Source organism: Rhinoderma darwinii, chromosome 2 (genome assembly GCF_050947455.1).
Source record: "Rhinoderma darwinii isolate aRhiDar2 chromosome 2, aRhiDar2.hap1, whole genome shotgun sequence".
In the NCBI taxonomy this organism is placed as follows: domain Eukaryota; kingdom Metazoa; phylum Chordata; class Amphibia; order Anura; family Rhinodermatidae; genus Rhinoderma; species Rhinoderma darwinii.
This window is the reverse complement of record NC_134688.1, coordinates 40,761,259-40,786,760: the sequence shown is the minus strand read 5'-3', so window position 1 is coordinate 40,786,760 and position 25,502 is coordinate 40,761,259. Positions and strand designations below refer to the sequence as shown.

The following is a 25,502-nucleotide window of genomic DNA, read 5'->3' as shown; positions in this document are numbered from 1 at the left end:
TCTACAGGGGAGGCTATATGTGGGTCACTATCTATAGGGGGGCTATTTGTGGGATACCATATACAGGGGGGCTATATGTGGGGCACTATCTTCAGGGGAGGCTATATGTGGGACACTATCTACAGGGGAGGCTGTATGTGTGGCACAATCTGCAGTGGAGGCTATATGTGGGTCACTATCTACAGGGGGGCTATATGTGGGACACCATATACAGGGGGCTATATGTGGGGCACTATATACAGGGGGCGCTTTATGTGGGGAGCTATCTACAAGGAGGCTATATGTGGGGCACTATCTACAGGGGAGCACTGTGTGTGTATGATGCTATTATAATCGGGGACACAATGTATTGTGCTATTATAATTAGAGGTGCAGTGTATGAAACTATTATATTTAGGGGTACAGTGTGTGTCACCATGAGAATTTTATCTTCATTTATATTTGCAGAAATGTTTGAATAGTGAGTAGCTGAAGACATCTGATCGGCAAACCCTGCAGAAATCATCATAGAAGTCTGTACCAGATGGAGAAGAAAAGAGAAAAAGAACAACTAGAATCTGAGATCGTCACCGGTGAGTCACTTAATATAAATGTTTATTCTGCCTCTAATCAGTACTGTAGTCACTGTATGATCTGCAGCAAGTTGATGGGTGGTATGATTGTTTTGTTTTTTTGTGAAACAGCAACTCCCAGCATATCCTTACCCTTGTTCAGTCCATGCTGGGAGCTGTGGTTTTACGCCGTACAAACCTAACGGTAAGCGTTGCACTAAATTGAGCTATATGTGTGCTGGTGCTGTATTTATATACTGAGCTTGGTTCTGGTACTGTATATATGTACTGAGCTTGGTTCTGGTGTTGTATATATGTGCTGAGCTTGGTTCTGGTGTTGCATTTATATGCTAAGATTTGTTCTGGTGCTGTATATATGAACTGAGCGTGGTTCTGGTGTTGTATATATGTACTGAGATTTGTTCTGGTGTTGTATTTATGTACTGAGCTTTGTTCTGGTGCTGTATTTATGTACTGAGCTTTGTTCTGGTGCTGTATATTTGTATGAGCTTGGTTCTGGTGCTGTATTTATGTACCGAGCTTTGTTCTGGTGCTGTATATATGTACTGAGCTTGGTTCTGGTGCTGTATATATGTATTGAGCCTGGTGCTGGAGCTGTATATATGTATTGAGTTTGGTTCTGGTATTGAATTTATGTGCCAAGATTGGTTCTGGAGCTGTATATATGTATTGAGCTTGGTTCTGGTGTTGTATTTATGTGCTGTGCTTGGTTCTGGTGTCATATTTATGTGCTGAGCTTTGTTCTGGTGCTGTATATATGAACTGAGCTTGGTTCTGGTGTTGTATATATGTTCTAAGCTTGGTTCTGGTGTTGTATTTATGTGCTGAGCTTTGTTCTGGTGCTGTATTTATGTACTGAGCTTGGTTCTTTTGCTGTGTATATGTACTGAGCTTGGTTCTGGTGCTGTATTTATGTACCGAGCTTTGTTCTGGTGCTGTATATATGTAATAAGCTTTGTTCTGGTGTATATATGTACTGAGCGTGGATCTGGTGCTGTATATATGTAATGAGCTTTGTTCTGGTGCTGTATTTATGTACTGAGCTTTGTTCCTTTGCTGTGTATATGTACTGAGCTTTGTTCTGGTGCTGTATTTATGTACTGAGCTTTGTTCTGGTACCGTATATATGTAATAAGCTTTGTTCTGGTGCTGTATATATGTACTGAGCGTGGATCTGGTGTTGTATATATGTAATGAGCTTGGTTCTGGAGCTGTATATATGTACTGAGCTTTGTACTGGTGCTGTATATATGTATTGAGCTTGGTTCTGGAGCCATATATGTCAGAGCTTGGTTCTAGAGCTGTAATTATGTAGAATATATTTATAATATCAAAATTACAGAACAGATGGAATTGTTTTCAATTCATTGTATATTTAATGGGAACCTGTCAGATAGTTTTAACCCCTTGAACCACCACCATGCGGTAATACATGATCTGACAATATTTCCAAACATTCCCCTGTATGTTGTCTTCAGATGCAGAACAATCTATGAAATCAACTTTTAAAACGGCGCACACTGTATGCTAATTTCTCATAAAGGGTCATGGGGCTGTAACGCTATCCTGAAGAGTCACATAGTACTGCATCCAAACCCACCAAGCCCACCAAACCCACCAAGCGTTGCACTAAATTGAGCTATATTTGTGCTGGTGCTGTATTTATATACTGAGCTTGGTTCTGGTACTGTATATATGTACTGAGCTTGGTTCTGGTGTTGTATATATGTGCTGAGCTTGGTTCTGGTGTTGCATTTATATGTTAAGATTTGTTCTGGTGCTGTATATATGAACTGAGCGTGGTTCTGGTGTTGTATATATGTACTGAGATTTGTTCTGGTGTTGTATTTATGTACTGAGCTTTGTTCTGGTGCTGTATTTATGTACTGAGCTTTGTTCTGGTGCTGTATATTTGTATGAGCTTGGTTCTGGTGCTGTATTTATGTACCGAGCTTTGTTCTGGTGCTGTATATATGTACTGAGCTTGGTTCTGGTATTGAATTTATGTGCCAAGATTGGTTCTGGAGCTGTATATATGTATTGAGCTTGGTTTTGGTGTTGTATTTATGTGCTGTGCTTGGTTCTGGTGTCATATTTATGTGCTGAGCTTTGTTCTGGTGCTGTATATATGAACTGAGCTTGGTTCTGGTGTTGTATATATGTTCTAAGCTTGGTTCTGGTGTTGTATTTATGTGCTGAGCTTTGTTCTGGTGCTGTATTTATGTACTGAGCTTGGTTCTTTTGCTGTGTATATGTACTGAGCTTGGTTCTGGTGCTGTATTTATGTACCGAGCTTTGTTCTGGTGCTGTATATATGTAATAAGCTTTGTTCTGGTGCTGTATATATGTACTGAGCGTGGATCTGGTGCTGTATATATGTAATGAGCTTTGTTCTGGTGCTGTATTTATGTACTGAGCTTTGTTCCTTTGCTGTGTATATGTACTGAGCTTTGTTCTGGTGCTGTATTTATGTACTGAGCTTTGTTCTGGTACCGTATATATGTAATAAGCTTTGTTCTGGTGCTGTATATATGTACTGAGCGTGGATCTGGTGTTGTATATATGTAATGAGCTTGGTTCTGGAGCTGTATATATGTACTGAGCTTTGTACTGGTGCTGTATATATGTATTGAGCTTGGTTCTGGAGCCATATATTTCAGAGCTTGGTTCTAGAGCTGTAATTATGTAGAATATATTTATAATATCAAAATTACAGAACAGATGGAATTGTTTTCAATTCATTGTATATTTAATGGGAACCTGTCAGATAGTTTTAACCCCTTGAACCACCACCATGCGGTAATACATGATCTGACAATATTTCCAAACATTCCCCTGTATGTTGTCTTCAGATGCAGAACAATCTATGAAATCAACTTTTAAAACGGCGCACACTGTATGCTAATTTCTCATAAAGGGTCATGGGGCTGTGACGCTATCCTGAAGAGTCACATAGTACTGCATCCAAACCCACCTTTCCATGCTTAATTGACATCCCTCTAGCTGTTATACATCACTACCAGTCTCCTCCAACTTTCTGGGATGCGCCATTGCCTTGTACTACTTGGGCACACATCGTGCAGCGAGGTGTGCTCTGCCAGGCTGCACCGCACACGCCAGTATAAGGAAACGGCGCATCCGCAAGAGTTGGAGGAGGCTGCTAGTGATGTAGAACAGCCAGGGGGATGTCAATAAAAATCTGGGGGGCACCAGTTCAATTTTTGCCTCAGGCAGCAGAAAAGCTAGAATCGGCCCTGCGGACAGTGGTGAGCACAAGCACCAACATTACAATAACTGCTGCCTCCTGGTGTTTAAAACCACATCTTTGCGAGATTTATTGCTGTGTACTCTGCAATGATGGGAAGGGGCACTGCAGAAATGAAGTATAGTGCTTGTTGGCCGAGGCACAGCTAATCAGCTCTAGACTTGTTTTCTGCACTGATGCCTCGCTCATTAGCGCACATCTCTGGTGCCGCAGAGGATAAGGAGAATCAGTAGCTGCCCAGTCTGCATGTACAATTCAAACCTAACGCTGGTTGGCTGAGTATCAGCCAATCAGTGATGGGCTTGCTCTTTCTACTGCCCACTGAGCACAGCTTCAGTCCGGCTGCTGGGTAGAAAGAGACTCCAGCCCCTGCCAGGTATGTTGCTGATGGCTGTAGCGCCAGCAGGTTTATTTCTTTATCTGCTTCAGCTTCATGTAAGCTGCATGGAGCCTTCTACAATGAGGGGGGTAGGGGGCCATAAGTGAGTGTAAAGGACATGGGTGATGCACACAGTATCTGCAAGCAACCTGCTTGCGGGAGGGTAGGGGGTCCAGATACGGCAGATAGGAGGAGCTATAGCGTTAAAAGGGTGAGCGTCAGGTTATGGTTAGTTTGAGCCACAGGTGGGAGGAGCTTTGTAAAATGGACATGGTTTTGTGGGTACATGGACGGGGCGTGGTGGAGGGGGCATCTCAGGTCATCTATGTACTGTCAGCAGTCTACAAAAGAAAGCAGGTAAATATAGCAATGTGAGTGAAGTGTTGGATTGATTTTTGTAGTGTGACTGGTTGATGTAGTGTTAACATTGAATGTCAATTGTATGAGTAAAATATGCAATTTGTATGAGTTTTGTGTCTTCTAATGTATTAGTGGCATTTGTGTGCATGTTGTTTTCAATGTGAGTGGTATGTGTGGTATAGGTCTAGTGTGTAAGTGGTATGTGAGGTATGTGTTTAACATTTGTGTGGTGTGTGTGGTATGTGTCTAGTGTAAGTAGTGCGTGCGGTATGTATCTAGTGTGTGAGTGGTATGTGTCTAGTATGTGAGTGTCTATACTAGCGCTAAGCACGGGACTCCGGCTCTGGGGAAGCGCCAGACATCGTGTGTCCAAACAGCGATGTCAGGGAATTCCAGAGTTTCGGAGCAGAGCCTACACTAGCGGCTCTGTGTCCCGCAGATGACAGCCCCAGGGGCCGCATGCGGCCCGCGTGCTTGAGACCTCTGGTCTAGTGTGTAAGTGTTATGTGAGGTATGTATTTAACATTTGTTTGGTGTGTGCGGTATGTGTCTAGTGTAAGTAGTGGGTGCGGTATGTGTCTAGTGTGTGGTACGTGTCTAGTATGTGAGTGGTGTGTGCAGCATCTGTGCCAGGTGTGAGTAGTGTGTGTTGAACATGTGTCCTTGGTGTGGGTAGAGAACTTGCGGCATATGTCTTAGGTGTGAGTGGTGTGTGTGCGCATCTGTCCTAGGTGTGAGTGGTGCATGTGCAGCATATGTCCTAAGTGTGAGTAAGGGGTGTGTTCTAGGTGTAAGTGGTCTGCGTGTGAATGTGTCCTTAGGTGTGCGTGCGCATGTCCTAGGTGTGAGTGGTGTGCGTGCGCAAGTGTCCTGTGAGTGGTGTGCGTGCGCATGTGTCCTGTGAGTGGTGTGCGTGCGTATGTGTCCTTTTTTCAGTGGTGTGCGTGTACATGTGTCCAAGGTGTAACATCCGCACAAAAACTGTGTGCCAGGAGCTTCATGGCATGGGTTTACATGACCGAGCAGCTGCATGCAGGGGAAAGGTTGGCCTAAGACCCATTAGTTCCTGTGAAGGGAAATCTTAATGCTTCAGTATACCAAGACATTTTGGACAATTGTAGCTTCCAACTTTGTGGAAACGGGTTCGACCCTTCTATGTGACTGTACCCCAGTGCACAAGGTCCATAAAGACATGGTTGGGTGAGTTTGGTGTGGAAGAACTTGGCTGGCCGCACAGAGTCTTGACCTCAACCCCATCCAACACCTTTGGGATGAACCAGAACGGAGATTGCGAGCCTGACCCCCTCCTCCAACATCAGTGTCTGACCTCAAAAATGCTGTTCTGGATGAATGGGCAAAAACTCCCATAAAAAAGGGAGGAACAACTCTATATTAATGCCTATGGATTTAGAATGAGATGTCTTAAAAGCTCCTGTAGGTGTAATGTGTAGGTGTCCCAATACTTTTGTCCATATAGTATATTTCATCAAATATGTTAAACTAAATCCCTTCACTGTACTCTGAATGTCACTCCCATCATGCCTCAAGCGGAGCACAAATTTCTCTGTTATCCCCTGCTGAGTAAAGTAAGAACAACTGAGAGCAGTGGGGGAAGGGAAGTGATAACTGCTCAGACTGTTTGTCACATAACTGGTTGTCAGTTGTCATCCAACCTATTCTACCATTGACCTGACAAAGAGAAACTTCATCCTACTTTAAACACCATGTGTGAAGCCTATGACATCATAAAGCTGTGATGTCACAATGATCAGAAAGTATATAGGTGGCAGAGTTCCCAGCAGCCATTAACAACTTGCTCCTCAGAAAAGGAAGGTGCCAACCAGTCATCACCATGCCAACTAGAAGAACGAGAGACAGCAGCGCACCTAGAAGGCGGCGTAGATACAGGAGGAGGAGTCAGCAGAAACACCGGGAAAGCCGTAGACCTGGTGAATATATATTATCCTGCTGATCTGTATATATAACAGTCATGAATGCTACAGTACGATTATATTTATATCTGTCGTTTTCTCTGGTCACAGTTCACAGACGTAGACGCCGCCGTTATTAAAGTCGATACGTGTGTAGAATAAAGGTAACATCTGCTGCTGGCGATCGCTCTAGCAAGTTTTCCAGACCTGAAGTTATGGAGTCGCTAATAACCATCAACGAATGGAAGAACTGTCAATACAGAAGACATCTTTAAGCAGCAGGAGATGTTCCGTAATAAACATAAGGAGCAGAATTTAGTGTCTTGTGATGATTTTATGATTAAATGGATTGTTTTAAATTAAGAAAAAAAGGTTATTTAGGACTGAGCTGCAATACCAGACACAGCCATGGACAAGGGTGGGGCTGTAACTAGATAGAAAGCATTTACATTTTTCTAATTTCAAATTATTTAACAGACACATGCACAGTATGGGTTTCATTCAAGACATGCATGGAGGAGGAAGCGGGAAGCATCCAGGATATACATGGAGAAAGAAGGGGGAAGAATCCAGGACATGAATGGGGAAGGAAGGGGGTAGAAACCAGGATATACATGGAGGAGGAAGGGGGAAGCATCCAGGATATACATGGAGAAGGAAGGGGGAAGCATCTAAACTTCCCTCCGTCCTTCCCAAAGTACATCCTGGTTCAACCAACGTCGTCTACCCACCCCTCCCCTCACCCCAATTGCAGTGATCACAAGTGTTGCAGATGCTTGAAGAGGCAGAGTATGCTATGGCAGATGGTCCTTAATTGCCAATGAATATGGGATTGTCGTATGGGTGAGCATGGTTTAGTGCCAGGCCCCATAGCATTGGCATGGCCCACCAGTACACGGGTACATTGGGTAGGGCAATGATTGTCTTTCTGCTACATAGGTAGTAATAATAGAGGTTGTATAAGATTAGAAAAACATGGCTGCTTTCTTCCAAAACAGTGCCACTAATGTCCATGGGCTGAGTCTGGTACTACAGTATTTATTTGAATAAGGCTGAGCTGCAATATCAGACACAGCCAATAGACAAGATTGGCGCTGTTTTTGGAAGAAAGCAGCCATTTTTTTCTAATCTCATATAACCTTTTTAATTTGGGTCCTTATGGTGGGAGAAAGGCTATAATTGCCCGCCTACCGTTGCCTGGCATACTAAGCGCTGTCTTTGGTACTGATTAGGGTATGAGAATACAGTGTTTTTCTGCTACAATCTTACACGGGAGGTTCTACATTGGGCACTGATCCTATAAATCCAGAGAACCCATTTAATACCCCCGTTGTCTCATAGAAATAGCAGAGAAGAGTGGCACACAGCGCCCATCACTCATAGGATGTTTATCTGGCTCTACCAACTAGGCATTTTACAAAGGGTCTTCATATGATACCAATAACGTCAATGTGGCTATTGTCTAAGATGTGACGCGAGGGCTGCAGTCTTAAAGGGAATGTGTCGTTAGAAATTATTATTTTTTTTCAGTTAAACTGTTAGTATATTAATGATTACACATTGTTTTAATTTTTTCACAAGTCAGGAAATATTATAAATTAGATTCTAATTTATAACATTTCCATGTGCTGGTCACTAGAGGGAGCAATTCCCAAAATTGCAGCATTGGCAATGTGGTAAAGCAACCTCATTGCTTTATGCTGCAAATTTGGCGTAAACACACTCGCTCTAGTGTCCTCACACAATCCCCCCTCCCTTATTCTGGCTAGTGCCAGGAGGAGGGGGTTGAATGTTAAAACCTCCTACACTGTGTGCCGCCATTTTCTGAGCGAATGCACAGTGTAGGATTAGATACAGTGGTAATCAGACAATATAACACTAACATACACACACATCACATACACAAACATAACTTACCTGCTCCTGCCGCCGCTGCCACCTCCGCTCCTAGTCCTTGCGTCTACGCTGCCTTCAACATATGGCTGGAAGCCACGACCGGAAGTCGTCATCTTACTGTTCAGCCGCGGCTTCTGTTTCATATGAAAATGGCTCCGGATGTCGCTCTACCAAAGACCTTCCTTTTGGTCTGTGTGGGAGTGGCGCATGCGCCGCTCCCACACAGACGGCGTAAGCTATAGTGAATGGAACGGCTCCCGTTCGCATTCTCTATGGGGATGTATGTGCCGTATTCCATTTCTATGTGTCATTAATCGACACATACAGAGATTTAAAAAAAAATGGCAGCCCCCCCATAGAGAAGTAAAAGAAAGAAAAAAGTAAAAAGTACAACACAAACACACAAATAAATAAAATTTATTTTAATGACATACTAAAAGCAATATTATATAAAAAAAAAATATTTTGTGACGCCTTCCCTTTAAAGAAACACAGTGTGGTAGAGTGAGCCTGCCATGATGTCACCGCTGAGTCCGGACATCCTACACCAGGGTGCCGGGACAACCAATCACTATTACGTATCTGCTCCATAAAAGGAAAAAGTGTCACTTCAAGTGTTTAAAGGCTGCTGTATATAAACCTTTGTAGCCTTTTCTTTCATTAAATGTATGTATTTATACACATTTTTGCAATTGACTTTTATTAAAAATGCTATTTAGTTTTTGCGCTGAGGCTTCTATGTATCCACTATACATAGAAGCTGCATAGCGCTGCTGTAAGGACAACTGGACTGACGGCTCGGCTGACAGCGGCTCCTGTGTGTCTCTGACACACAATATACCCTGATATTAATCACAACTAAGTTTTCCGTGGGAGGAACGAACATTACGGCCGTAATACAGATGCCAAAATGGCAGCCTGTGTCCTGCAGGTGATGTCGGAGATAAATGGATCAGATTTGTTTGATTTTCCTCGTCCAATTTTATTGTTCCCACCTGATATAGACCATCAGGCACCGTGCAGGTATACAACTCAGCCCCAATGAGCTGATGGCCAAGACCCCTTAATTCTTGTGATTGGTAGGGGTCCCAGCAGTAGGACCAGCAAGTGATGGCATATCCTAGCCATTTGCCAGAACGGCTATAATACAATTATCGTTACCCATTATAAAGTATGGGTGCACGGTCCGTAAAATAAAAAATAAATAAAATATCAAAAATAAAATAAAAAAATAGGACATGTCCTATTTTTTTCGGCAAGTTTCTACGGCACGGACACCTTCCCGTAAATATATGGGAAAGTGTCCGTCGGCCATAGAAACGAATGGGCCCGCAATTACGGACCGTAATTACGAGCGATTTTACGGTCGTGTGCATGGGGCCTTAGTCTGAAGCCAGCATGCGTCTAATTTGTTTAGAGGCGCACGCTTCGTAATAAATAAATTACAATTTGTGCTGTCCGTGCGTCAGCAAGCTACGAGCTGGCTTAGAATTCCACTATAAGTTACACCAACTTCGGTGTCAATTAGAATAACGTGTTGGGCTGTGTGTGGCCCCACCCCCTGCATCAAGCCCCACCCACTTGTGAAAAGTGCACCATACTTTGTAACTTTTTAATGCCAGAAAAATAGCTGTTCACCCAAATGGTAATTCATTTTTATCTGATCTCGCACCCTCATAAACGACCCCAAAAAGGGCCTGTCTGGAGCTATGCCTGGAAGTGGGTGTTTCTGAGATATTTTGTGTGCATTTCTGGGCAGATTGTGGGCAGAGTGCCCCACAAATAGGGTTTGAAATGTTGGGAGGTGAGTAAATGGGTTCTTATGGCTTTCTCCGGGTAATGTGTGCTCTATTTATCTGGACACTATAATCATATTTAAAGAGGCTCTGTCACCAGATTTTGCAGCCCCTATCTGCCATTGCAGCAGATAGGCGCTGCAATGTAGATTACAGTAACGTTTTTATTTTTAAAAAACGAGCATTTTTGGCCAAGTTATGACCATTTTCGTATTTATGCAAATGAGGCTCGCAAAAGTACAACTGGGCGTGTTGAAAAGTAAAAGTACAACTGGGCGTGTATTATGTGCGTACATCGGGGCGTGTTTACTACTTTTACTAGCTGGGCGTTGTGTATAGAAGTATCATCCACTTCTCTTCACAACGCCCAGCTTCTGGCAGTGCAGCACTGTGACGTCACTCACAGGTCCTGCATCGTGTCGGCACCAGAGGCTACACTTGATTATGCAGCAGCATCAGCATTTGCAGGTAAGTAGCTACATCGACTTACCCGCAAACGCCGATGCTGCTGCAGAATCATCTGTAGCCTCTGGTGCCGACACGATGCAGGACCTGTGAGTGACGTCACAGTGCTGCACTGCCAGAAGCTGGGCGTTGTGAAGAGAAGTGGATGATACTTCTATACACAACGCCCAGCTAGTAAAAGTATTAAACACGCCCCGATGTACGCACATAATACACGCCCAGTTGTACTTTTACTTTTCAACACGCCCAGTTGTACTTTTGCAAGCCTCATTTGCATAAATACGAAAATGGTCATAACTTGGCCAAAAATGCTCGTTTTTAAAAAATAAAAACGTTACTGTGATCTACATTGCAGCGCCTATCTGCTGCAATAGCAGATAGGGGTTGCAAAATCTGGTGACAGAGCCTCTTTAAATATGGCCGTTACTAGGGCAAAGTCAAAGTGTAAGGCCTCATTCACATGAGCGTATCCGATTCACACCTGTGAAAATCGCGCTTGAATCGGGTCCGTGTGTTGCGTTATGCATCAGTGTGCTTTGCGAGGGGCATGCATTATTCACGCACTCACAAAGCACATCTTTATTATTTTCAACTGAATTGATGGGCAAATCACGCGCCGCACACGCATTTGTATCTGTGTGCGGTGCGTGGTTTTCACGCGCCCATTGACACCAATATAGGACATGCAGAGAGTTTCACGCAGCGGACTTTTGTTTCACGCATGTGTGAATGGCCCCATTGAAATCAATGGGTCCGTGTGCTGTGCCTTATTTCAACGCACAGCACACGGACGTGATTCACGCTCGTGTGAATGGGGCCTAGAGTGTTCTGTGGTGTGATAAGTGCGCCACATTTTAGGCCCCATGCACACGACCGTAGTTTTCACCTGCAATTACAGATGAAATTGCAGATCCATTCATTTCTATGGGTCATGGACACCTTTCCGTATATTTACTGATGTGTGTCCGGGCTGTAAAAATGATCCGCAAATTATAGAACATGTCCTATTCTTGTCGGTAATTGCGGCACGGACTCCCCATAGAAGTCTATGGGTGCTACTAGGGCTGTCACGATACCAGAATTTGGACTCGATACCGATACTTCGTTTAGTATTGCGATTTCGATACCAATTCGATACTTTGCCAACAGTAATAAAAAAAATAGTTCTTCCATTTTCTGATGTGAGGCGCGAGGTGTGATGATGAATTTAACCTCCATGTGCCTTACATTAATAGTAATTAACCCCATCATGTTTCTCAGTCATAATGGGTTTAATATGTAAGGTACATGATGGGGTTAATTAATAATGTGAGGCACGTGAAGGTTAAATTCATCATCGTACCTTGTGCCCCACAATAAGTGATAGAAAGCAGTTTGTATTTTTTTTACAGCGCACACATCATAAATGACAAAAATTGTTGTGCAGGTTATTACGGCCGCGCCAATACCGAATGTGTGTATATTTTATGTATTGAGACTTATTTAATGTTTATTGTAAAAAAAAGGTGTATGTATTGTTTTTATTTAACATTACTTTATGTTTTTACTTTATTTTTTAAACTTTAATGTACTGGCATATATCTATATACTGATAGTACACAGGCATATATCTATATACTGATAGTACACAGGCATATATCTATATTACAGTACATTAGCCTATATACTGATAGTACACAGGCATATATCTATATTACAGTACATTAGCCTATATACTGATAGTACACAGGCATATATCCATATTACAGTACATTAGCCTGTGGACGGATAGCACACAGGCAGTTGTTAGGACATACCTAAGTATGCCCTAACAACAGGAAATATGGTAAGACAGCCCTGGGATCCTTCAATGGACCCTGGGCTGTCTGCCCATATATGGTATGTCCCTCAATCGCGTCACAGGAATTCCCTGTGACGCGATCCAAGGGGCGTCCCCCCTTCTCATTTTCCCTGAATGCTGCAGTCAGCTGTGATCGCAGCTTTCACGGCAATAACGGCGGAGATGAGAAGTTTCTCTGATCTCCGCCAGCGGGGCTGAGGCTGTGTAATACAGTCATTGCCCCGCTCCTGACAGGAAGTGCGCGTACGGTGCGCATGAGGCACTGAACACAGAACATGGGTGTGTTTTGCAGCGCGCCCGCCATGTTCTGTCTTCAGTGCCGCCGCTCATTAGTGCAGCGCCGGCCGCATCGCATTATCCTGACCCCGCGCACTTGTTATCAGGACTTAGGAGCGGGGCAATGACTATTACACAGCCGCAGCCCCGCTCTCATACATTCATGTGTTACTATACTGAGCTGTGCGGCCGCACAGCTTAGTATCGACATACATGAAATAACGGTATCGAACAGTTTGGGGATGCAGAGTATCGAAACAGTATCGAAGTTTCGATGCATCGTGCATCCCTAGGTGTTACCGGATCCGTGTTTGCAGACAAAAATATGTTTGTGTGCATGAAGCCTTAGACTTCATGCACATGACTGTGCCCGCCTACAGCCAGCCATTTTTACGGGCCGTGCTTCCATTGTAAAGTATAGGAGCACGGTCCATAAAATAAAAAAATAGGACATGTCCTATTTTTTTTGGCAGGTTTCTACAGCACGGAGACCTTCCAGTAGACATAAGGGAAGGTGTCTATCAGACATAGAAATGAATGGGCCCGCAATTAGGGGTGATTTTACGGTCGTAATCATGGCCCGTATTTGCGGGCAGGGCCGTCTGCCGACGGCCGCCCGCATTTTCGGGCCGTGCTCACATGACCGTTAAAAAAACAAATAGCAATTATGGACCCGCCCGGTTCTATTGGCCGCGGACACCTTTCCGTACCGCTACGAATAGTTGTCTGTGCCGTAGATCTGTGGCAGGAATTATGGAGCATGTTCTACTTTTCGATTTTTACGGGCCAGGCTCCCATAGGCCTCATGCACACGACCGTAGCCATGTGCACAGCTGTTATTTTCGGGTCGGCGGCTGCGGACTGTCACGGGAGCATGGCCCATAAAACGCAGAAAAATGGACATGCTCCATAATCCCCGGCTCAGTTCGGGTATGTTCACACGGCAGCGTCCGTAACGGCCGAAATTACGGGGCTGTTTCCAGGAGAAAACAGCCCCGTCATTTCAGCCATAGCGGCATGTGCAGGCGCTTGAACGCCGCGTCCATTACGGACATAACTGGAGCTGGTTTTCCATGGAAAACGGCTCCATTTACGTCTGAAGAAGTGACAGGACACTTCTTTGGCGCGGCCGTCTATTTACGCGCCGTCTTTGGACAGCGACGCGTAAATATACGCCTCGTGTGAACAGACAAACGCCAGCCCATTGCTTTCAATGGGCAGATGTTTGCCAACGCTATCGAGGCGCATTTTCGGACGTAATTCAAGGCGAGTTAAATGCCCGAATTACGTCCGTAATTAAGCCGTGTGAACATACCCTTATAAGGCACGGACACACATCCGCAGCGATATGGAAAGGCGTCCGCGGCCAGCAAAACTGAATGGGTCCGTAAAACCGAAGACCGTATTACTGTCCCTCTGTCCTGTTATAAACAGTGGGGATCAGTCTGTGTGACTGGGAGACAACAAACACGATTGATCCAATATTCCTCAGATGTCTGTGAGACATTTGTCTAGTGAACCATTATTTATGTAATAATATTACCTGAGCGATGCAAACATTGTAGGTTATTATAGGTCATGTGATCTCTAAGCTGCTGTATGTATACAAAAAAGGATGATGTATATACATCTGACTAGCAGAGCCGCGCTACACACGACGCAGCAGGCTTCACGCATGCGCAGTCATTCTTCTAATCAGCCCGCTGTGTGGGGTGCAGCAACAGACTTTCCACACTTCCGGGTGTACAAACATGGCGATGCTCAGTTGTCAGCTGGAACGCACAACTGTGCGGTTCACACAGAGCGCCTGGAATGGGAAGAGTCTGGGTTCTCGCTTTACTGCAGCAGAATAATGGCGGCCTACGGGGGCAGTTTTGAAAGTGCGAGCTGTATAGAGAACAAGAAGGACAGCAAGAGGCGAGCACGGGAGGAGCTGCTGGCGCAGGTAATGGCGCAGTGACTTGTACTGGGAAGTGTGATGCCACATCTATTTAATCCCTCTCAGGACCCTGCCTGGCACACATGAACCATACTCACAAGTACCAGTCTGTTCTTCAGTACCAGCAGGTGCCCTGCGCTGTTCACATTGGTGGATCCTATTCATTTCTATGGGGTTTCTCAACCAAGAAAATATTCCTACAGGTTTATAATATAATATACTTGTGTTTAAAATCCAGCATCGTCTCCTCTCTGCTGCTTCTCATTGTCCTTGCTGTGTGATCCTCTAGCGCAGGGATCTGTAAGCAGCCGCACTCCAACTGTAGGGAAACTACAACTCCCAGCATTCCCTGTGTGCTTATCAAAGCATGTTGGCAGTTGTAGTTTCACAACAGCCGGAATGCTGCATCACATCATGTAACTGCGGCAGGCAACCACTGTCATGTTGGTGATGTGCCAATGGAGGACACGGCACTGAGACAACGGTCACGTATGGCGGCGCTAAACGGCGCGGGAGAGCAATAGTGTGAGAACGGCGTCCACTTTTAATCACTAGTGTAATGTAATCCTTTTTTTTATTTTTGTGATCCTGTGTTGTTAGGGCTTTGAAACGTGCCCTGGCGATCAGATGATTGTCTTGTGTCCGGCTCCTGAAAACCCCGGAAATCGCTATTTCCTGGAAATTTTTTGTTTGGCCATACGTTTACTTCTTCTGCGTCCGCTACAGGGCAAATGTGGTAATACATTGTGCCCATTTAATTGGGGACCACTGGGGGTTCTGCTCTTACTTAGTGGTTCCCCGCTCTGGGTCATAGGGGTCCACATGTTCTAACATGGCGTTTTCTTAATAAGACAACCCCTTTAAGGAGGGTCCCTGAGCTGTGTCCATAGTTCACATAGAGTTCTCTCCATTTAATCTCCTCCTCTATGCGGCTGTCTCGTCTTCCAGAACTTCGGAGGACCTCCACCTATCAGACATAGGTTATGTCTAAAGTGGGAAAACCCGTGTAACTCTTGCCGAAGTTTATCGGTCTTCCTCGGTAATAAGTGTGTTTAATCTTTGAGGTTATTTCACTTGTGTTTAAAATAAAATAAAATCCAAATTTTTTCCCCATCATCCTCAGAACTGCATTCAATACCCCGTAATGATAAAGTGAAAACAGAATATTAGCATTTTTTTGCAAACTTATTCAAAATATGAAACAAGTTTTGCATGGAAATTTAGCTCTTTGGCCTGCCATTTCTCTAGATAATCTTTACATTTTTCTACACCTTGATTGGAGGGCACCTGTGGGAAATTAATTTGATTGGACATGATTTGGAAAGACACACCCCTGTCTATATAAGGTCTTACAGCTGACAATGTATATCAGAGCAAAAACCAAGTATGAGGAGGAAGGAACTGCCCATAGAGCGCAGAGACAGGATTGTGTGGAGGATCTGGAGAAGTGTACAAAAGAATTTCTGCTGCACTAAACGTTTTCAAAAGTACAGTGGCCTCCATAATTCTTAAATGGAAAGTTTGGCACAACCAGGACTCTTCCTAGAGCTGGCCGCCCCAACAAACTAAGTAATCGGGGGAGAAGAGCCTTAGGGTATGTTCACACGGCCAAATTTCAGACGTATACGAGGCGTATTATGCCTCGTTTTACGTCTGAAAATAGGGCTGCAATACGTCGGCAAACATCTGCCCATTCATTTGAATGGGTTTGCCGACGTACTGTGCAGACGACCTGTTATTTACGAGTCGTCGTTTGACAGCTGTCAAACGACGACCCGTAAATTCACTGCCTCGGCAAAGAAGTGCAGGGCACTTCTTTCAGACGTTTTTGGAGCTGTTTTCTCATAGACTCCAATGAAAACAGCTCCAAAAACGAGTTGGTAAAAAAATGAGTTGGTAAAAATGCGAGTTGGTAAAAAACGTCTGAAAAGCAGGGTCTGTTTTCCCCTGAAAACAGCTCTGGATTTTCAGACGTTTTGGTTGACTACGTGTGAACATACCCTTAGGCTGGATTCACACGAGCACATTACGTCCGTAATGGACGAAACGTATTTCGGCCGCTAATCCCGGACCGAACACACTGCAGGGAGCCGGGCTCCTAGCATCATAGTTATGTACGATGCTAGGAGCCCCTGCCTCTCCGTGGAACTACTGTCCCGTACAGTAATCATGTTTTTAGTACGGGACAGTTGTCCTGCAGCGAGGCAGGGACTCCTAGCATCGTACATAACTATGATGCTAGGAGCCCGGCTCCCTGCACTGTGTTCGGTCCGGGACTTGCGGCCGAAATACGTTCCGTCCATTACGGACGTAACATGCTCGTGTGAACCCAGCCTTAGTAAGAACGAAGAACCCAATGGTCACTCTGGCTGAGCTCCAAAGATCCTGTGTGCAGATGGGAGAAACTAGTGTCGTGAATGTGAAAGCACGCAACATGTGCTAACCGGCCTCGTGGTGTTTTATATCAATAAACACTGTGACCCCTGATGATGCACCCTGCTAATAGGGGGTGCTGAAACGCGTTGGGACACAGCTCTAGTGGCAGGGTTGACCAGGTTCTATATTATAAGTTAAAGCGGCAGAAATCCGTATGCAATTGGAGGTGTATGCGGATGAATACAGTATCCATTTGCAGCACCCTGCTGGTCTCCTTGCTTACGCCTTAAATAGTTTCTTTGGCTATTTAGCCGATTTTTAGTCATTGATGTCTATAATAAAATTCAATTTTAATCGTTCATTAAGGCAGTGATATCTAATACCAAGAGATGATTTAATAAATTTTCTTTGTATAAATAACTTTTAAAAATATTTTGCTAGAATTATTGTACAGAACTTCACAACTTTTAACCTCTGCAAACACTTTTTTTTTAATCATAAATACAATTGGAAAAATATCTATCTAATTAGAACTTCTGTGTTCCCGGCAGGGAACAGGTTAACCGAATCTATAATCCATTATATACTGCATGCACTAACATCCCCCTCTGCTCGTCACTCCCTCAGCCGGTCTCCGGCATTGCAGGTGAGAGCAGTGTAAATTGCAGATAGCGGCGAGCGGGCACTTTCGGGAGAGATTACATTAGTGTCTGAAGTGTGAGCAGGACCCTGTGCAGTACCGGCCTCACAATGGGGTTTTAAAAAAATTAGCTTAAGGCCATATTCACACAAGCGTGTTGAGTCAGTGAAATACGGTCCGTATGTCGGCCGCATTTCCCAGACCGAACACACTGCAGGGAGCCGGGCTCCTAGCATCATAGTTCTCTATGGCGCTAGGTGTCACTGCCCCGTACTGTAATCATGTTTTCAGTACGAGACAGTTTTCCCGCAGTGACACCTAGAGACATAGATAACTATGATGCTAGGACCCCGGCTCCCTGCAGTGTGTTCGATCTGGGAAATGCGGCCGACATACGGACTCTATATCACGGACCAAACACGCTCGTGTTTGGGTCTCCTAAGGCCCGATTCACACAACCGTAAAAAGCGATCCGTGTGTCTGCCGGATTTCCCAGCCTGACCACAGTACATGTGAACGGGACTCCTGGCATTATAGTCATTTAGGCTACAGCTACACAACAGTGAAAAAAGATGGGCATTAAAAACTGATCAATAGCAAGTTTTTCATGTCCATTTTGCACCAGTGCCTTAATTCTCATCCATTTCCAGTCCATCTGTCTGTTTTTTATGGCCGTTTAATATTTTTTTTTTTTTTAAGTGCCACAGTGCCCACATATAGTGACATAGTGCCGCAATATCCATGTAGATAGTGCCCACATATAGTGGCACAGTGCCCATGTAGATAGTGTCCACATATAGTCTATAGTGCCACTGTGCCCACATGTAATGACCGTGCCACCCCCCAATATAGTGCCACAGGGGCGTGATCTACAATGGAGGGGGGTTACGAACTACAAGGAAGGCGGTTGCTATCTACAAGGAGGTGGTGGTTGTTGAATATGCAAGGGGGGTGTTATCTACAGCTGGGAGGTGTGGCTATGTACTAGGAGTCTCTGCTTCCCAAAGGAACTGCTGTTCCGTACTGTATTATTTAGTTCAGTACAGAACAGCAGTTTCATGAGGAAGCAAAAACAGGACGGGGCGGACCAGGCAATGACAAGGCGGTGGGGCGGAGCGGCATTAAAGAGGCTCTGTCACCAGATTTTGCAACCCCTATCTGCTATTGCAGCAGATAGGCGCTGCAATGTAGATTACAGTAACGTTTTTATTTTTAAAAAACGAGCATTTTTGGCCAAGTTATGACCATTTTTGTAATTATGCAAATGAGGCTTGCAAAAGTCCAAGTGGGTGTGTTTAAAAGTACAAGTCCAAGTGGGTGTGTATTATGTGCGTACATCGGGGCGTTTTTAATACTTTCACTAGCTGGGCGCTCTGATGAGAAGTAACATCCTCTTCTCTTCAGAACGCCCAGCTTGTGACAGTGCAGATCTGTGACGTCACTCACAGGTCCTGCATCGTGACGGCCACATCGGCAGCAGAGGCTACAGTTGATTCTGCAGCAGCATCAGCGTTTGCAGGTAAGTCGATCTTACCTGCAAACGCTGATGCTGCTGCAGAATCAACTGTAGCCTCTGGTGCCGATGTGGCCGTCACGATGCAGGACCTGTGAGTGACGTCACAGATCTGCACTGTCACAAGCTGGGCGTTCTGAAGAGAAGAGGATGTTACTTCTCATCAGAGCGCCCAGCTAGTGAAAGTATTAAAAACGCCCCGATGTACGCACATAATACACACCCACTTGGACTTGTACTTTTAAACACACCCACTTGGACTTTTGCAAGCCTCATTTGCATAACTACAAAAATGGTCATAACTTGGCCAAAAATGCTCGTTTTTTAAAAATAAAAACGTTACTGTAATCTACATTGCAGCGCCTATCTGCTGCAATAGCAGATAGGGGTTGCAAAATCTGGTGACAGAGCCTCTTTAAAGAATCGATTCAACAATTCTGTTAAACAGAATCGTCAGAGCCCTTGAGCCCTACCTGCCCAATACCATCCCTACAGTGAAGCATGGTGGTGGCAGCATCAGGCTGTGGGGGTGTTTTTCAGCGGATGAGACAAGGAGACTGATCAGGGTTGAGGGAAAGATGAATGGAGCAAAGTACAGACATATTCTTAATGAAAACCTGATCCGGAGTGCTCTGAACCTCAGACTGGGCCGTAGATTCACCTTCCAACAAGACAATGACCCTAAGCACACAGCCGAGACAACACAGGAGTGGCTTAGGGACAACTCTGTGAATGTCCTTGAGTGGCCCAGCCAGAGCCCTGACTTGAACCCAATAGAACATCTCTGGAGGGACCTGAAAATGTCTGTCCACCGACGGTCCCCATCCAACCTGACAGAGCTGGAGAGGATCTGCAGAGAAGAATGGCAGAAAATCCCCAAATCCAAGTGTGTAATCCTTGTGGCATCAAACCCAAGAAGACTGGAGGCCGTTCTCACTGCCAAAGGTGCTACATCTAAGTCCTGAGTAAAGGGTCTGAATACTTAGGTCAATGCAAGATTTTAGTTTTTCCCTTCCAGTAAATTAGCAAAGATTTCTAACATTCTGTTTTCACTTTGTCATTATGGGGTATTGAGTGCAGAATGGTGAGGAAAAACTTTTTTTTTTATTTTAAGACCTCAACATAACAAAATGTGACAAAATTGAAAGGGCCTGAAGACTTCCGGATATATTGTAAATAGGGGATGGATTAAAAAACTGATGCAAACAGATGTCACCAGTTTTATTTTTTTCCATTTTCTGTTCACACTGGAGTTTTTCTAATTCTGTTCCGTTGTTTTTACATAAATCAATGAGAAATGTTAAAGGGTTCTGACCATCACGCATTGTGCCGGCATATTGCTAGTATATGCCATCGCTTTGCAATCCGTGGAGACCTGACTGCCGGGACACGCTGGGATCTTAAAGTGTAGCTAAATGTTCGACAAACATCTGACATGTCATAGTGACATGTCAGAAGTTTGTATTGGTGGGGGTCCGAGCACTGAGACCCCCACCAATCACTAGAACTAAGCAGCTGAAGCGCTCGTGTGAGCGCTCAGCTGCTTCCTGTCTGTTCGGCTTTTTCCGTAAATAAAAGTATCGGTGTACGGGCTCGTAGAATTTCTATTCAATCCGTACACCGATACATTTATTTCCGGAAAAGCCGAACAGACACGAAGCAGCTGAGCGCTCACACGAGCGCTTCAGCTGCTTCGTTCTAGCGATTGGTGGGGGTCTCAGTGCTCGGACCCCACCAATACAAACTTCTGACATGTCACTATGACATGTCAGAAGTTTGTCGAACATTTAGCTACACTTTAACCCCTTCCCGACATCCGCTGTACATGTACGGCGCTGTCGGGAGGTGCTTCCCGCAAAGCGCAGTACAGTTACGTCGCGGTGATGGTGCGGGCTCAGAAGCAGAGCCGACACCATCACCGCGGGGTGACAGCTGTATTATACAGCTGGCACCCTCCTGTAACTGCCAGGACCGGAGCTATTCTCCGATCCGGCTGATTAACCCCTCAGATGCTGCGCTCAATAGAGCGCAGCATCTGATAGGTTTTTCACCCGACCGGCAACCCAGTGACGCAATCGCTGGGTTGCTGTGGCAATCGGACGCCAGAAAATGGCGTCCGAGTCTGCCTTGTACGGGAGCCGATGAGGACCCGCCTGCGGCGCGTCCTCATAGGCTTGCTGTCAGTGAATAACTGACAGCGCTAATACACTGCACTACGTATGTAGTGCAGTGTATTAGAGTAGCGATCGGGGCCCTCATGTCCCCTAGTGGGACAAGTAAAAAAAAGTTAATAAAAATGTGGTAAAACAATAAAAACACACACATTTCAAATAAAAATAAAGCTAAACTGACTTTTTTCCCATAGTAAGTCTTTTATTATGGGAAAAACCGTAAAAATTAAAAAAAACTATACATAATTGGTATCGCCGTGTCCGTAACGACCCAAACTACAAAACTTTTATGTAATTTATCCCGCACGGTGAACGCCGTAAAAAAAAAAACATGAAAAACAACGCCAGAATCTTTGTTTTTAGGTCACATCTCCTTCCAAAAAATGCTATAAAAAGTGATCAAAAAGTCACATTTAGGCCTCATTTACACGAGCGTGTGGGTTTTGCGCACGCAAAAAAACGCTGCGTTTTGCGTGCGCAAAAGGCAATTGACAGCTCCGTGTGTCATCCGTGTATGATCGCGCAGCCGCCATCATAGAGATGAGGTAGTCGACGGCCGTCACTGTCCAAGGTGCTGAAAGAGCTAACTGATCGGCAGTAACTCTTTCAGCACCCTCGACAGTGAATGCCGATCACAATCTACACCAACCTGTGAATAAAAAAAGACGTTCACACTTACCATGAACTGCCTGCTTCCTCCAGTCCGGTCTCCCGGCCGTTGCCTTGGTGACGCGTCCCTCTCTTGTCATCCGGCCCCACCTCCCAGGATGACGCGGCAGGCCATGAGACCGCTGCAGCCTGTGATTGGCTGCAGCCTGTGCTTGGCCTGTGATTGGCTGCAGCTGTCACTTGGCCTGAATTGTCATCCCGGGAGGTCGGACTGGAGGAAGAAGCCGGGAGTTATCGGTAAGTCAGAACTTCTTTTTTTTTTTACACGTATATGTATATTGTGATCGAAAGTCACTGTCCATGGTGCTGAAACAGTTTAAGTCTTTCAGCACCGTGGGCAGTGACTGTCTCCTGACGTCGCGTACCCGAACATTTTTTGCCGGGTTCGGTTAAAACGAGTTCGGCCGAACCCGGTGAAGTTCGGTGCGCTCATCTCTAATTTGACACTCCGTTTGGATGTTTGTAACCAGAAAAGCACGTGGTGCTTTTCTGTTTACATTCATCCTTTTGACAGCTCTTGCGTGATTTTCGCGCATGCAACGCAGGACCGTCAGTGTGGCATGCGTTGTTTTCACGCACCCATTGAAGTCAATGGGTGCGTGTTGCGTGAAAAACGCAAGAATATAGAACATGTCGTGAGTTTTACGCAACGCACTCACGCTGCGCAAAATTCACGCATCGTCTAAACAGCCCCATAGACTATTATAGGTGCGTACGACACGCGTGAAAAGCACGCGCGTCGCACGCGCGTCTAATACGCTCGTGTAAATGAGGCCTTACTCCAAAATAGTACTAATAAAAACGACAATCCGTCCCGCAAAAAAAAATAATCCCTGACACCGCTTTGTGCCCGCAAAGATAAAAAAGTTATGGGTCTTAGAATATGGCGACACAGAAAACAAATGATTTTATAAAAAAAGTGATTTTATTGTGCCGCAATACAAAAGCCGCAATACATTAAAAAAACTATATAAATTTGGTATCGCCGTAATCGTATCGACCCGCAGAATAAAGCTAACTTGTAATTTAGGGCGCACTGTTGATGCCGACACCGGCCTGCGCATAACGGATCGCTTCACATCGTAACACACATCTATGGATAATTGTATATAATATACCCTTTTATTATGCCCTGATGTACTCCGCACAGATTACATATACCCTGATGTACTCATATACCCTGATGTACTCCGCACAGATTACATATGCCACCACATTATAAACTGAAATACCAGCAAAACCCCAAACAGAACAACTACCAAGCAAAATCCATGCTTAAAATGGCGGTCTTTCCCTTCTTAGCCCTACAGTGTGCCCAAACAGCAATTTATGGCCACAAGTAAGGCATTACCATACCCGGGAGAACCCGCTTAACAATTTATGGGGTAAGATTCTCTAGGGGCACAACATCTTGTGCGGTGAATGGGCAGATCAGTGGAAAAATTGCAATTTTCACTTTGCACCATCCACTGCGTATTAATTTCTGAAAAACACCTGTGGAGTCTAAATTCTCACTACACCCCTTGATAAATGCCTTTAGGGGTGTAGTTTCTAAAACGGGGTCACTTTTGTTTGGTACATCAGGGGTTTTGCAAATGCAACATGGCGTCCGTAAACCATTCCAGCAAAATCTACGCTCCAAAAGATAAATACCGCTCCTTTTCTTCTGAATGCTCCCATATACGTAAACAGCTGATTATAACCACATATGGGGTGTTACCGTACTCGGGAGAAATTACTTTACAAATGTTGGGGGGCTTTTTCTTCTGTATGCCTTGTAAAAATGAAAAATGTTGATCTAAAACTACATCTTGTTGGAAAAAAAAATTATTTTTCATTTTCATGGCTTAATTCTAATTAATTCAGCAAAAAACCTTTGGGATCAAAATTTTCACTATACCCCTAGATGATTCCTCAGGGGGTGCAGTTTCCCAAATGGAGTCACTTTTGGGGTGTTTCCACTGTACTAGTACTACAGGGGCTCAGCAAATGTGACATGGCGCCCAGAAACCATTCCAAAATCCAAATGTTGCTAGTTCCATTCTGAGCCCTACCGTGTGTCCAAACAGATGTTTGTGACAACATGTGGGGTATTGTTTTACTCGGGAGAAATTGCTTTACTAATTTTATGGTGCTTTTTCTCCTTCAGTCCTTGTGGAAATGAAAAAAAAAAATACCTAAACCTACATTTTCTTTGAAAAAATGTAGGTTTTCATTTTTACGGCCTACTTCCAATAAGTTCTGTAAAACACCTGTGGGGTCAAACTGCTCACTTTACCCCTAGATAATTTCCTCATGGGGTGTAGTTTCCAAAATGGGGTCACTTGTTGGGGGTTTCCACTGTTTTGTCCCCTCAGGGGCTTTGCAAATGTGACATGGCCTCCGCAAACCATTCCTGCTAAATTTGAGTTCCAAAAGCCAAATAGTGCTCTTTCCCTTCTAAGCCCAGCCGTGTGTCCAAACAGCCGTTTATTACCACATGTGGGGTATTGTTTTATTCGGGAGAAATTTCTTTACAAATTTTATGGTGCTTTTTCTCCTTCAGTCCTTGTGGAAATGAAAAAAAATACCTAAACCTACATTTTTTTGGAAAAAATGTCGATTTTCATTTTTACAGCCTACTTCCAAAAATTTCTGCAAGAAAACTGTGGGGTCAAAATGCTCACTACACCCCTAGATAATTTCCTCAAGGGGTATAGTTTCCAAAATGGGGTCACTTGTTGGGGGTTTCCACTGTTTTGTCCCCTCGGGGGCTTTGCAAATGCGACATGGCCTCCGCAAACCATTCCTGCTAAATTTGAGCTCCAAGAGCCAAATGGCGCTCTTTCCATTCTAAGCCCTGCCGTGTGTCCGAACAAACGTTTATTACCACATGTGGGGTATTGTTTTACTCGGGAGAAATTGCTCTACAAATGTTGTGGTGCTTTTTCTACTTTAGTTCTTTTGGAAATTAAAAAAAAATTAGCTAAACCTACATTTTATTTCAAAAAATTTAGATTTTCATTTTAATGGCCTAGTTCCAACATTTTTTGCAAAAAAACTGGCCGGTCAAAATGCTTGCTACACCCCTAAATAAATTCCTCGAAGGGTGCAGTTTCCCAAATGGGGTCACTTTTGGGGGGTTTCCACTGTTTTAGTTCCACAAGACCTGTTCAAAGCTGACATGGTGCCTAAAATATATTCTAACAAAAAGGAGGCCCAAAATCCACCAGGTGCTCCTTTGCTTCTGAGGCTGGTGCTTCAGTCCAGTAGCACACTACAGCCACATGTGGGATATTTCCTAAAACTGCAGAACCTGGGCAATAAATATTGAGTTGCATTTCTTTGGTAAAACCTTCTGTGGTACAAAAAAAATGGATTCAAAATGAATTTCTGGAAAAAAATAATGAACTTTGTAAATTTCACCTCTACTTT

At 44.4% G+C, this 25,502-nt stretch overlaps 1 protein-coding gene and 1 long non-coding RNA gene across 3 annotated transcripts in view; both read left to right on the top strand.

Annotated features, from left to right (window-relative positions):
- Positions 1-6,253: 6,253 nt before the first annotated feature.
- On the top strand, positions 6,254-6,821 carry LOC142740480 (uncharacterized). Its single transcript, XR_012880715.1, has 2 exons — positions 6,254-6,525; positions 6,619-6,821. It is a non-coding gene; the product is annotated as an uncharacterized LOC142740480 (long non-coding RNA).
- Positions 6,822-14,507: 7,686 nt separating this feature from the next.
- CWF19L2 (CWF19 like cell cycle control factor 2) overlaps positions 14,508-25,502 on the top strand; it is a 128,320-nt gene continuing 117,325 nt past the window's right edge. For both annotated transcript variants that reach the window (XM_075851586.1, XM_075851585.1), the window contains exon 1: positions 14,508-14,725. In XM_075851586.1, coding sequence (XP_075707701.1) covers positions 14,633-14,725 — 93 coding nt within the window. In that variant the 5' untranslated portion in view covers positions 14,508-14,632. The remainder of the gene's footprint in view (positions 14,726-25,502) is intronic.